The following is a 15,030-nucleotide window of genomic DNA, read 5'->3' as shown; positions in this document are numbered from 1 at the left end:
AACTGAAAAAAAAAATATGCCAGTCAGCTGAGCGAATCTGATCTAGTTATTCATGTCTGGGTAAGTTTGACAAAGCTGACACTTGGGTGAGTGATGTAGCTTAATCTTAAGTAAAAGGGCAAATCGCGACACGGACTAGAATAAAGTTAGACACGTAGTGCGTTTGGCTTCAAAACCGATGTCGCCAAGTTGCCGCATATTCGGGCGCTGAGGAATGCTGATCGTTTTCTTTCGGTATCATCTCGAGCACCACCGAGATCCGACGCTTGCAACGCCGTTGGCGGAATCACGCCAGCTTTCGCAACACTAAACCGTGCTATTGATTTCAATGCTTCACCTTCGCGCGAAACTGCCAATGTTAAAGCGATACCGTTAAGGGCCACTAGTGCAGTGAGCACGGCGTCGGCGGTGTTGAAAAGTGAGTTGACCGTGAGCGAAACGCGCCTACTAAACACAGCGCGGCGCGCGCCGCGTTTCTACCAATAACAGAGCGGTGCGCGCCCCCTGCTTTCTACCAATCATAGCGCGCCGCGCCGCGTTTCTACCATCCGCGGTAGCGTCGGCGCCGGCCTTGCGGGGGAAAGAAACAAAAAAGAAGCAGAAAGCTCGCCTTCGTGCATAGAGTTCGCCGCAAGCGTTTATGGTAAAGACTACAGCTGCATAAGCTGCAGTGGCCGGGAAGCGTGAGAAGCAGTCAGGAACCCTCTAATGCTATCGCGTTCTACTCTTAACAGCGAAGCGTCTGCCAATGTTTTTTTTGTGTATGTGTTGTTCGCGCGTTTATGATGATCGCTACACTCGCGGACAACTTTCTGTGGCAATGAAAGGAAAGCTACGGTGGCAAAGCGCGCACAAGTGAGAGCGCTACTGAAAAGAGTCCCGCGTTTTAATCCAGGTGCGTTTAGGCTGGGGAAGAGAAAACATAAACAGCTTATTAGCAACATTTAAATAAGAGAGAACACACCACTGAGTGTAAAAGTTTACTTATTTTGCGGCATTTCCCTTCCGCGTCTGGGCAAACGCGAAACCGTCGCACGTGAAAGCTGCGTCGATTCAGCGTCTGTCGGAGCAACCAAAAGCACTCTCAAGCGCTGCCGGACTACTTGGCGCGGTAACACAAGTGCAGCATCCACGCGCGCGTAGCTTTCCCTTCATTGCCACAGAAAGTTGTCCGCGAGTATAGCTGCCTACACCAGACACGTGGAGTAGAATAGCAGGCCATCAGCCAGACTACATACTACAGGTTATTAATGCGAAAGCATTATATGCCCCATTACGCGAAAATTCATGGGCGTGGGCCTAACTGAAAGATCCTACTGGAAGTGTTCGAGGGCGCAAAGAGTAAAAACACTTCACAAAATGCTCTGATTGACGCCAAATTTTTCAGGGAGGTTCCTGTAAGCGAAGTAAATCAGTGACATTGAAAAGAAAATTTGTACATTTTGGTCTGGGTGGGAATGGAACCTGCGCCACCGGGCTGCGAGACGAGCACGCTTCCCAGACGCCACGGCGGTTCCACCGTTCTGGCTTACTAAAGGTGTGACTAGTATGTGCGTCATTGTATATGTCACGGCACATCCATCTGGCTGACTATAGGTGAGGCCTAGTGCGTGAATCATTGGGCACGTGACGGCGCAGCCAACGAGGAGAAGGTGGCGCCACGTCATGAGTCTACAAACGGTATAATCTTTCGCATTCCCACACGTAATCAGTATTAAGTGTCTCTGCCAAATTTCTGTTAAAATGTGCATCTCTCATTATCTCTGGTTCTTCCCGCTTACGATACGCAGGGCTCGGCTGGTGGGCGTCAGCCGGTGCGACAGAGGCTGTTTGTCCCGAGGGTCACTTTCCCTGCAAGACAGGCAAGGACTGCGTGCGACGGCAGTTCATTTGCGACGGCAGGGCTGACTGTCCCGACAGCTCTGACGAGCTCAGCTGCGGTAAGTGCACTCGAACAACGTGTCGAACAATTGACCATATTGGAAAAAAGGTCTGCCATAGCTATCATGCCGAAAGACAAGTGTTGTGCAGAGTGCTGGACCAATTGGACAATCGTCCACTAACGGAACTAAACGCTTTAGGCGAGTGCTCCGAAAGAACATCCACGCTGAAGGCCTTACTCGCGTTACTAAGGTTCCTGTGGTCTAGGGGCTTTCACGAAAGACTTTAAGAACGCCTCTCCCTACCGCTATATAGTCTACTAGGTTTGTTTGTGCTCGTATCTCTTTCTCTCTCTCTCCCCTTCCAGTCTCTTTCTCTTTTTATCACCCGACTCCTTCCCCCCCGTGCTGGGTAGCCAACCGGAACTACCTCTGGTTTACCTCCCTGCCTTGCGCTATGCATCCTTTCTCTCTCTCTACGGTTAGAAGCCTTTGTGCTCGCGCTTTCCCAGTAGAAGGGGGGGGGTGCATTTAGAGGAAGAAACGCAGTCTGTGAACGAGAGCTCGAGGTTAGAAAACACAAAGTGACGCTTACTATTTTGCGAATCGTTACAAGAAGCTTAAGCTGAGTCTCTCCTCGTCGGCATACACATCAAACTCCAAAATGCTCCCCATAGGCAAAGAAAAGCTTTCTCAATCAACGGCACGATCTTTTCGTAGCGCATTTTGTTCTTTGCTTTAGTGCAATTAACCAGAAAGCCCTAATTGCAGTTTTAGTGTATCTCATTAGGTAAGCGCTGGTGCAATTTTGAATGAATTTGCTTTAATTAAGTCAAATGAAAAAGTGAAATTATAGGGGCTCTTGGGAGCAATTTATGATTTTCACTTCTAAATGTTTCATAACAGCTGAGGAAAATTGGTAAATAGAAAGAAACTTTGAGCTAGCTGAAAGTATACAACGGTAACTCCGCAATAGAAGCACGTATCGCAATTTTGTTATGTCCGTCGGGTAGGTTATCGCAGCTCCCCACAATTACTTGCATTTCATCGTCCACTCTACATGAACGAGACGAGAGCGCATACGCCTGTCCTTCTGCTGACGCCACAGGTGTTGTTGAATTTGAGCTGAGAGGTGCGGAACCCCAGTGCGAGTGTCACGAAAGGCACTGACCCGTATAAGCTTCATTAACGAAACCCCAAGCGCTCTGCGTTCCCTATAGGCGCTATTTCAAGCACTAGGGACGTGTTTAATTATGAAACCTGATTTTCCAGAACAAAACGCGACATGATTCAACAGGCGTGTTTTCACGGGACAAGCATTTTCGCAGACGCCGTGACTGCTAAACCTCCGTCAGACACTAAATTTCTCAACACCACTAACTACTCCAAAGATCTTAAAGAACACATTTTAGCGCTTGACGAATATAAAGTTGGCGTACTTTCTATCTGTGGCGCCCTTGATCTTCTTGATATGAAAAAGTTCAACCCTGACATTTAGAGACATCAACCGACGTGTAGGGTCGGTGAACTTCGTTAACGATGACAGCATGGCAGCGAATCGGTAAGGGCGACGTCTTGAGACACTGCACAGTAGGTCTTCATGAGCCGAAGTCATTGATCTTAATATCTTTCAAATATTCGTGTAAAAAAAAAAAGCCCACACGTTTGCGCCACCACAGCTTTCGAAAACTGCGCTCCTGCACGTCGTAACCACAGTTCACCTCCTTCTCATCTATCCGCTGCTTGAGATCTCGCAAAAAACAACAGTGCGTGGGTGGCTTGCGCTAATGATGGAAGGTGTGAAGAAAGCGGTTGCGTGCTGTTGCTTGGTTTCTACGAAATACACCTCGTCTATGACAAGGAGTCTTAATTTCGCAAGGGACATCTGAAAGGTCGCATCTTGCAATGCGACGCAAGCCGCCGGCGCCGAGATAAACGTCTCGTAGCCTAAAGCAGACACGAAGAGGCGCATTAAAATCCAGCCCACGTGCCATTTACGTGGCCTATCTGTGGGCATGCTAGAGAATGCTTTATTTCACGGCACACTTTAAAATAAATTTTCACGTATTTCCTTGATTGATTGCACTGTGGTCTTCCATGCATCGACGATGCATGGTACAAAAATTACACCCACTGAAAGTGTCCGGCTGATAAGTTTGTCGACACTCACTTGACGGGACTCGAACCACTTCTGTAACTTTTGCAACTGTCTGCTTTACAGTCTCACTCAGTGCTTCGAAATTTTTTATGAAAACGAAATGCCTGCAGTGTAGCTCGTTGATGCAGTTTCAGGCCGTGTAGCTAAGCGAAAGCTTTCGAAGTGCCCAAGCATATATTTCCTTTTCTCTTTTCTTAGTTCTCTTAAACCTTGTTATGCTGTTCCCCAGCTTAGCCAAATACTAACAACTCAATTATTTTTTTGCAATCTTGTGTTGAGTATGCATTTCAACGCCAGAATGATTTCATCGCTTGGTCCTCCTCCGTCCGTGCGTGTGCGTGTGAAAACCTTCAACGCTATTTACGTCTACATAGGTTAACATGTGAACCGCCCTTCTCTTTCGGATTACTACAAAATATTCTAAACACTTTCACAGGACATGTGAGTTTAACGCTCATATAATTTGACCCTGTGATTGAACTGTGCGAGTATTTTCTTGCTTGCTTGCAAAAAAACATAGCGGGACGTTCCGTCGTTGGCTCTTCCCACATTGTTCATAATATTGCGCTATGTAACTGTTCAGTTATCAATTGGTTGCTATGGAAAAAATTACGCAAAAACTACCTCGTTTACTTCATTTCTCTCTGTTGTACAGCAAGAAAATAAACATAAAATAATGAAAATAAAAGAAGGATATCCGCATGGATGAGGTAACTTTGTGTGGAGATAAGCTGTCATAGCACGTACTACATGAGTGCTGGTTTGACGCGAGAATGTCAAAATATGACATCAAATATTACAAATGCTTTTTTTTTACAGTGATTTATCCTGAAATTATCATTTCGCACATATTTGTCATAAATTTCGCGTAGTGTCATGTGTTTTGTATAATATTAAATTTTACATGCCATTGTCTGTCCGAAAGCTTGTAATACATGCCTTATGCTACAGTGTAATCCGGTATGGAATATCAACATATGGTCATGGCACTCAACATTTGGTAAACCGGGTCAATTCCGTCCTTCGTGGTATTCTGAAGAATGTTGCATATGATGTCTCCCCCAAATCTTAGGTGTTCAAAACTTTGTCTTTACCTAGCTGATTTCAATTCTTTGCTGCTAGAAACTGTTGTCTTAAAGCATTTTTGGTTAAGCCAGTATAAAATTCCTTATGTGCCTGTTCGTTTCCTGAAACCAAAAAAAAAAAAAAAAATTGCCGCGTATCTGCGTGCTTCACTGCAAATGTCGTCGAAAGACGATAGTCTTCTGCCGGCCGTACTACATGAGTGCTGGTCTGATCCGCGGCCACATGTGATGCTGTTCTCGTACCATTTCTGTCCTGGCATGAAGGTTTGTTTGAACAGATTTCATTTTACCGCATTATTTCATCAAGCGGCCATTTATGTTTTGCCCTGCCTCAGACAGCGCTTCCTTTATGTTGATTCGGCCGCATCTGGCTGGCATTGATAAAATTGAGGAGGCGCTGCGTGAGACATGGACGCCATCTGGCAATACATCGGGAAACATGAGCTTGTGCAGAGGGTTTCCTTCCTCCATGGCAGAGGGCGCTCGTCGGCGCGCAGTCGGGGAACGTCGTTCGTCTGCGCGCATAGCATGGCATTTTCAGTGCAGCTTAAGAAACTAGGGTCTTTAGAGTTACGTATCTATGTATTTTCTATTAAAGGAACACACTTCCTAATACTTACCTAGTGATGTTGCGCCTCAGATATGCGTAATATTTACTTTGTGATCGGCAACGTTCACAAGTATGAACAGCCGTACCAGTTTAAGTAGTGTGGGCGGTAAGCAAGTGGTCCAACTTTGGCCGGGTGGCTGAATCGGGTGACAGACAGACAAACAGACAGACAGACAGACAGACCAAATTTTCAGCGTTTAAGTTCCCCAAGAAAGACTATCGTCTTTAAAAATCGCAGGTGTCCTTAGCTATCGCCTCAGAGACGCAAAGGTGAAAGCCTTGTAAAGCCTACTTTACTTCATCTTAATCCACTTTAATCGTCCTTATCCACCCAAATGCATCTTAGTCCTCCTTCGTCCACCTTAACCCACCCTATTCCTCCTTAATACACGGTAATCTACCTACCCCCTAATCCACCTTAATTATCTTTCATCCACCTAATCCACCTTAATCCAGCTTATTACAAGTTAGTCCACCCTACTCCTTTTTAATATACCCTAATACACCTAAATCGACCTGAATCCACCTTAATTCACACTTATGCACCTTAATCCACCTTAATTCCATCACTAATAATTCAATAATTAACTTTCCTGATCGTTAATCATCTCTTAGATACACGGCTGGACACGGTTTGGTTTGCTTCAGGCCTTCCTTGGGTCGCGTGACTTTCAGCACCTCACAATTTAACCTTGAAACATTGAAATCTAAGGCTTTAGCCTTGAGTGTGGCGAGATGGGCTTGTTGGTTCATACTGAATGGCAGTAGTTGAGCGCTTAGTAAAGACGAAGACAAAAAAAAAAAGGAGACACACGGACACACGGGCGCTCCGCGCAACAGATAGAAGCCCAGCATTTGTCCTTTTAGAGCCTACCCCCAACTTTGGTACGAGTTCAAGAACGCGGCGCTTAAAATCCCAGGACACCTTATGAGTTGTGAATGCGAAAACATTAATGTCCAATTGAACGGCGCTGCGCGGTCCTTCGAGAACTCATCGCGGGCAAGCGAGATCGTTGATACGCTTGGCGAGTTTTCCTTTGGCCTTACCAAGGCGCAGTTAGAACGCAGGCGAGAGCTTGCGTGGGCAACGAACGCGCGGATAACACAGGCTTCCGAGAGTGAGAGCGAGGGTGGCGTGGCGTCGCAGCGATGCATTCACCCCTCACTACGGCAGCAGGTATTCCCATTCGCCCACTCTGCTCCATCGAGGCCCGAGCCAGCAAGCGCGAGCCAGCATCACGAGCACTTGAGGCGCGCTCGATAAGTGGCGTCGCAGCCAAGGGAAAATTTTGCTGCTGGAGACTCCGCCGGCTTTTTCGCTCAATTTGCAGTTTGACGCTTTCGCACCAAAAAGCCTAAATGAAAAGAAAATTTTTAACGAAGATAATAATAGCTATTACAAATAATCGCGGTGAACTAGGTTTGGATGTTTCACCATGTCTGTAACAAACCACTGTGTGTACAGCTATCACTTTTCAGTATCACAATTCAGTTTCGCGGTGGCGTCACCTTTGGGCGGTCCGCTGACGGAATTAGAACGTGAGAAAGGACAGAGGCCAATCGGTGCGCGGGTCTTTTTTTTTTCTGTTGTTTTTATTTTTGGAAGTGAACGTCACAAACCAAGGAAAAATACAGCAAATTAGGAACGCTTCTTGGTAAATATAAAAATCTCCTTTCACTCTGTGAAGATGGTTAACCAGGAATTTCGGTTTCATTAAATTATTTCTAAATTATGAGGTTACACACACGTTCGGCTGCGACGGAGAGAACCACCTCGGTGACGGTATGCCCGCAGTCCGCCGTTGTCGCTTGTGTTCTATGTCTCGAGTTAGCTCGGCGGCGTGGTTAACGCCACTGCCGCTTGCGATTCTTCGAAATTAAAATGCTTCAAAATTAAATCTGTCCGTTACGTAAGACAACAAATGGCTCATACGCTCTTAAGCAATGGCTCATAAAATCTTAATGAGTTTTTAGGGTATGAGCCATTCGTTGTCTTACGTAACGGAGAGATTTAACTTTGAAGCATTTTAATTTCGAGGAATCGCAAGCGGCAGTGAATCGCAAGCCACTAATCAGCTCGCCCGAGCACTCTACCACCGAGCAACTCTAGAGCAGCCAGTTCCAGGGATCAAAGATAACATCATCACGTACAGGGAAATTGTACACCATTACAAAGCCGAAAGAAGAATCTTTCCGCCTTCGCATCGGTCATTCTGTCTGGAGGAGGTTCGCATTTGGCGGCGCCTCCAGGGAAACAATTGTACATCACCATATTGGATCTACTTAACTCAGACGAGGGACATTCATGACGCCCTCTGCAAAATTTGTGAGGAGAAAGGTACGTGAGACCATGTACTATGGGAGTGTGCTGGTTCCCCAGGAGCCACGGAAAACATTGACAGTAGAGAAGACTGGGAGGCCTTGCTCCAGAGCGGGGCTGAAGACGACCAGAGTCGAGCAATTCGCCTGGCCGTTGAGGCCGTGAAGACTCACCGTCCTCAATGGGCGGGGACTGCTTCGTCCTCCAACCCCCCCCCCCCCCCCCATACCGACGTGTAGGTTAAGAGGTGGGCACCCCAGCTCGGCGGAATAATAAAGTTTGCAATCAATCAATCAATCAATCAATCAATCAATCAATCAATCAATCAATCAATCAATCAATCAATGCCTCATACCCCCGTGTACGCGGCCTCCCCATTACGAGGAGGAGGAGGAAGAAACTTTAGGTTAGGTCAGCACCAAGATCAGTAAAGAAGGGCGCTTGCTCCGCTGAGGCCCGCTGATGATCCGCCGAGTCCGAGTGAAGGAGGGGGGAGGGCAAGGAAAATAAGGAGAGGTAATGGCAGTGTTACTTGAGTACAGGACGTGTTCTGTATCTGCCCTTATCTCCGGAAAGTTGGGGCAGTGAGCTTTGCTACGCCATCCGAAGTTGCACAGCACGAGTGGGGTGAGGAGAGTGTTAGTCTGAACTTTGCGAGGGAATGACTCGGTGGAGCAACGGTAGCATTCCAACTCCATTACGACGACAGAAGAGAAGTGAAATTCTACACTGGAATTACGACCGGCAAGGCAGTCAGCTATAGAAGAAAACGACGACGACGAACGCCGAAGCAGTGGCACGAGTGTGGGCCGAGCACGAGCACGAGCGCAACCCGAGAGGCGCCAACGAGCCAGCGGCGGAAGAAGACGACGACGTTCGCGCCAATGCTGAGGATGATAGTTCCCTGTGGACAGGCGACTAACAGACGCTTTTCGTTTCGCCTAGCCATATAAAGCTTCGCTTTAAAATAATTGCGTCCTGAATTCTTCGTCTGTCATCTCAAACTGCGTCTTTTCGATGTCGAGGTCGTCGTTTTCTCACACGGATGCTCGCTAAAAGCACTAACGCAGGTGCCACAGGGATCACCATCGCCGTCATTTTGCTATAAATAGGAACGCCGATCTCGCCCGTGCACACAGCACGCACAGGCTCTGCACACGGCACACGGTGCCTTCAAATCACACCGAAGCATCTCGCGCCTTTTCGCTTCGTAGCAGACGACTATTCGGTTTCCGCATGATTGACATGTGCATGACGGTCACCATAAAATGCGTGCGCGCCCCGAGGCGATGGCGTCACCCAGGCGGCGACCAATCGCTGCTCGCAAAGCGAATTCTTCAAAAACCGAAGAGTTACAGGATACGGCTCACATGAAAGATGTGCTCTTAATTACAAAAAAAAAAGAGGAGGCTTTTATAAAAAAATAAATAAATTATGCGTGGCTCTGCTATTGCAAAGACCAGAGACCAGCGGAGCTGGGGAAAGCCTAGTAAAGTAGTGGCAAACCACCTGGTTGCATATTGCGAAAGTTCCTGAGCACCCGCAACCCAGGATCTTCCAGTCTGCTCTGTTTCCTGGCGCTCAGGTTTTCCTCGCGATGTTTTGCGAAGTATCGCGACGAATTCAACCGTCCACGTTTGCGAGCCTCCGGATCTTCATTTCTTCGCCTGCGCGAACTCTCGGCTTCCTTCAATCTAAACTCGGGATGTTCTCTTCTGCGGCGTTTCGTTTCAGCGTCCCTAGCCCTCGGTTCAGTCTTTCGGAAGCGACGAGTGCCTAGTGCTCTAGTCGAAACCTGCCGAGCCGCCGCCAGAGGCATCGGCTGCAGTCACGGACATGGCGCGCGTTCGGCGCAAACTCGAGGAAACGCGGTCGACGTCGGCAGCAGCTGTAGGCGTCCGTTCCACTACCTCCTGCCTCACTCCGCCTCTGCACCTCGCATCCGCTATGCTACGCGATGCTATAGTTTTATACTCTGCTTTCAATCTCTCTCAGCTCTCTCCCCCATCTCGACGAAGCTGTGAACGACGGCATGATCACTATAGCGAGGTTCCGCTGTAAAGAAAAGAAAAAAAAAAACTTTTTAAAGCAAGGGTACGATATTTATTATGCCAATCTAAGTCGAAAAGTAAGACCTGTGAAATATAATCAATCAATCAATCAATCAGTCAATCAATCAAGTAAGCAGTTCAATATTCATATAATGAATTTACAATAATTGCATCAACCTTTTAGTTATAGCTTTTCCCGCACAAGATACTGAGGATGGCGAAATAAAGCAGCGTCAAACAATCGCTTCTTAAAATTTACTTTGCGCTAACGGCTCTAGTTTGAGGCGACAAGCGAAGCCTCAATAAAATGTTAGAGACTGTAACTAAAAGAGTCGTGGCCAGTACTAGTGCTTGACTACAAAAAAAAAAAGAAAGGAAAACCTAGTGAGTGTGTGTTTTTCAGTTTCCGCGTGTCGTTTATAATGTTTTTAATATTTTCTGTTCAAGTGCTGATCATGAATCTGTGTCTCATGTTCTTGCGCAGGAGACGAGCACATTCGAGAGTTCTTCGAGAACTATTTCCAAAAGAGACTGGATGAAGACCGGGAGAATAAGACTGAGAAATGCGGTAAGCGAAATCCGAGAACCGACATCTGTGCAAAGACGTTGTCAAACAGGCCAATGCCTGCGTGTAAGAGCGATTTGCGAATATCATGTCAAGAAAGTACATTATTGAGATGCACATATAGACCTTTTCACAAACCGGCGTTTGAGTAGCGCCGTTGCCCGACACGGGCGACGCCTAGCGTCAGAACATGTTATGCCGCCATTTTGGACTGTGAGCCTTGCGGGAGCAGGCCGGCCGCACTTCGGTTATGTGATCTTCGCCGAGCATTATTTCGATTGTTCTCTTCCGATTCTCTTTTCTTGTGCCGCTTGACTTGTTACATGTTTCACGTGCTCGCTTGAGCACTCAGTGTGAAGTGTAATGGCAACAGCGTGCCTAGCCAGTGGATGTGGCGTTTTGTCGTCGGTAGCGGCGGCAGACGCGTCTGTTTCGTCGAGACTTGGCGTGCTAATCAGCGGTATTTTTCAGTGTTATTGCTGGGCACATGTGACTGTAGTCGTCGATTGAATGTGATCACCATTACGTTTCGTGGTTGAGGGTTGCCTCATTTAGCGAAAGCAGGTGCGTACGTAGCTGTCGGGCAATGCTTACAACCAGGCGCCGGCGGCCCGCCGACGCGTGTCAGCGGTTGGTAAATATGCGGTGGTTACACCATACGCTTCCGACGCAACTCGACAGCTCAATCATGCAAATTTATTGGATCTGATGCAGCGCAGGGTGCTTATAACCAAAGGTCAAAGCAGAAGCGTAGCGCTCGAGCAACGCGGTACCTGCAGCGAACCGACGCTCGACAGTGAACACAGATGCCAGCGCAACTGATACAGCCTAGGTGCTAGATTTCGAAATTACCTTTATGTGCAGGGCCGCGCAGGGTGCGTGTGAACGCAGACACAATGTTTTGGTAGACACAGGGGCTGCATACATCTTCCATAGGACACAATTTTTTCAGATCGTTGCGAAGTGTATTTACCGACTAGTTCTCTTGCAGAATGCTTCAATTTGTCTCATACCGGTGTCACACGGCCACTTTTGATAGCAATCGAGCCCGATCTGGATCAGAATGTTCGACCGCGATTGGCTCCCTTCCACAGATTGAGCAAAGAAGTCAATCGCGACCGAGAAATTTGATCCAGATCGGGCTCGATCACGATCAAAAGTGCGCCGCGTGATCCCCGTATTAGGCACTGGAATGAAGTCGTGTTTGAAATATTAACAAATGTAGCCTCTGCCACTATACATACGAGAAAATATTGCATCGAAGAGCTAAAAATTCTCGCAACCTACTGGGAAATGTTCCGAAAAGGGCTTACCAAAATGCATATTTAACTTATGTGTGCATTGGTTCATATTAGACTGAAACGCTAAGTCCTCAGGTGATGCAGGAAACCGGTGAAGCGTGAACATACCACATCGGTAGTGGTCTCGCGGAGTACTGTGTTGTGGACACACTATAGTCCCCAAAATCGTTATTTCCCGCTGGTGGTTTGGGCACCCATAAACTGCAAAGTGCTGGCCTGTAGCCTTTTGATGAGTATATGCCATTATTTACGAGCGTAAGTCATTCGTGACCAAAATAAACGGAGATATCGAAGGAAAGCTACCACTCCTGAACGCAAGCGCAAGGCATGCTCACAGTCCAGGCCAAACAGGCAACACTGACACATACTCTCGGCGCCAGACCGTCGGAAGCGCCCTCGTGAAAACGTCTATATACACAGACTGTCTATAGATTTCAAATCGGCTACTGTGCTTTCTTCGGCAATTGCCAACAAAAAGTTTCCATACTGTGTGCAAACAAAGCCTTGATGTGTACTTCCAAATGCTGCAACCGGGAGCGTTGATGAAGCAAATTTTGGGCTGTGTGGAAATTATTGCAAGTTATTCATATGCAACTCATCTGATTAATATCGGTGTCTGGCTTCCACATCGCCCTCTCACAGATGCTACTATTCTCTGCAGACGCAATATGCTAAAATTTCTTGGCACAGATGCTAAAGAACAATAAACACAAAAGATTGCGTATTAACACAATCTATTACACTCGCGCAGCTAGCGAAAACGAGGAAAATAAGCGCTTAGCTGGCATGGCGCTCCAAGTGGCAATCTCTCCCGTGCACGCTGACGCTTGAAGCTTGGAGGATCGATATGTAAATCGTAGAGGCTAGAAGGTATGGTAATTTGCCGCTAATATTCAGGTGGGCGTTATAGGAACTATCTATAGAGCTTTTAAAGGGTGTCTTTCTACTATATATTTTCCCAGTGAAAATACTAATGTATTCATTTTACTGAAATGCGTTTGATTTTAACGACATTCCCCTTTATCATGCTCAATCCTTATTGCTCTGATGTTAACAAATAAACAAGAGACATCCACGTCGATTGAACAATTCAATCATTTCAGCATGTTTGAAGGGAACTGAACACCACAACGATCTTGGGAATGTATTCATACTACTGGTGTGCCTTTAATTTCAACTACATGCCTCTCTATTACGCGCAATGTTTATTGCTCTGATATTAACAAATAAACAAGTGGCACCCACGTTGCTTGAACATTTAAATGATTTCAGCACTGTTAAAAGGGAACTGAACACCACAGTGTTTTTAGGACGGTGGGGCTCAGCTCTCTGTGCTTGTGCTTTTCACGTTTTAGTTTTATAAATAGTCATTGTCAGACCACTTCCATATCGCCAGATATACACTCATCTTGTGGTGAAACAAAAAAAAACACATACGCATATCTAAAGCAATGTTGTAATCTAAATGACGTGAAGCCTCTTTAGTTAGCGAGGTAGGAGTAGTATAGCGGATGAGACGAGCGCAGCCTAGTAGCCTAAGCTGTAGCTGTTAGCTGTCGCAGTCACGAGGTCGAAGTTGACGCACGATTTTAAATCTACAGTTTTCCTTAGCTGTGTCGGCCACATTGGATGGCGGGACGATCTCGAGCAACAAACAGTGGCACGTTCCCACTGACCCAAGTTGTCCGTTAGCTTGGGCCACTAGGTAAGGTGATAGCTACTGTCTTGCCGAGCAGACAACATATGCCAGTGGGTGTCTCCATATGTGCCCGAATAGACAAATAGACAACTTCGTGGCTGTTGTCTGGCTTAGGAAACGGCTTCGGCCACTGGGCGTGGTGTCGCTGGGTAAATGCGAGAACCGACAACTTTGGCATTGCGTACCTATTCTTGGCTAATCCACCTGAGTGGTTGTGTCAAGGTGACACAAGAGTCATGTAGCCCTAAATATATTAAAGCGACAGAGCTCCAACCGCGACGGACACATCATTGTCGAGCGCAGCCGGCTAATGGATAGCCATTGCAACGAAGTTGTAGCCCGGGTACTATGAATAGTAGGTGTTGCTACAGGGTTTTCAACTCGGGTTCAGTGGTTACATGATATACTGTGTCGTGGATCATGCGGCGTTGTGGTTGGCAGCTAGATCGCCACTTCGTGTGTCCGCTTTATGTGCCTGTAAGGTTTAGTGATTCACTGATGGCACGGGTATATGGAACAGGTCACACAAGAACGTTATCGCTGACTTTGGGAATAATTTTCGGTGGTTTCTGCCACAATTTTTTTAGGGAAGAACGTTGATGAGAAGTGTGTGTCACCGTGAAGTACCCGCCGGGGTGGCTCAGTCAGCTAAGGCGTTGCGCTGCTGAGCACGAGGTCGCGGGATCGAATCCCGGCCCCGGCGGCCGCATTTCGATGGAGGCGAAATGCAAAAACGCCCGTGTGCTTGCGTTGTAGTGCACGTTAAAGAACCCCAGGTGGTCAAAATTAATCCGGAGTCCTCCACTACGGCGTGCCTCATAATCAGAACTGGTTTTGGCACGTAAAACCCTAGAAATAAGAAGAAGTCACAGTGAAGTACTGGACACAATTAAATGCAATTAAGGCTTCATAAATCTTACATCGTAGTGGTGCATCCGTTCTGGGGAACCGGCCAAGAATAGGCATATACCCAGCGGCACACTTTTGTTGTTGTTGTTCCTCAGTACAAGCGGTACACCTGTGGCACATTTTCAAGTGCTGAAGTTGTCTGTTCGGGCACATATACACAGTGGCAATCACCCAGTGAGCCAAGTTGTGTACTAGTCAGCAGGCAGCAGTAAGTTGTCTATTTAGGCGCAATTGGTTATTCCAATAACTAACTGGCATTAACAGTGGCCCAATTAGTTTTTTTTTTTGGCGAAGACAGCAGCCAGCGCATACCCAGTGACTCTAGTTGTCTACTTTTATAATCACAAATAAATCCGCCGAGGAAACGACGAGAAACGCCAAAACCCGGCGAAGAGGCAAATAAGGATTCGCTATAAAGAGTTTGCCCGCCGTCAGGGATCAAACTTACGTCC

General features: G+C 47.0%; 1 protein-coding gene across 1 annotated transcript in view; it reads left to right on the top strand.

The window, feature by feature from the left end:
• Positions 1-15,030, top strand: part of LOC119462064 (relaxin receptor 1) — a 73,035-nt gene that overhangs the window by 24,221 nt on the left and 33,784 nt on the right. Inside the window, exons 2-3 of the mRNA XM_049672411.1 lie at positions 1,791-1,940; positions 10,589-10,672. Of these exons, the coding sequence (XP_049528368.1) occupies positions 1,791-1,940; positions 10,589-10,672 (234 nt within the window). The remainder of the gene's footprint in view (positions 1-1,790; positions 1,941-10,588; positions 10,673-15,030) is intronic.

The sequence above is a fragment of the Dermacentor silvarum genome, chromosome 8 (genome assembly GCF_013339745.2).
Source record: "Dermacentor silvarum isolate Dsil-2018 chromosome 8, BIME_Dsil_1.4, whole genome shotgun sequence".
Taxonomy (NCBI): domain Eukaryota; kingdom Metazoa; phylum Arthropoda; class Arachnida; order Ixodida; family Ixodidae; genus Dermacentor; species Dermacentor silvarum.
This window is presented reverse-complemented; position numbering and strand designations above follow the sequence as displayed.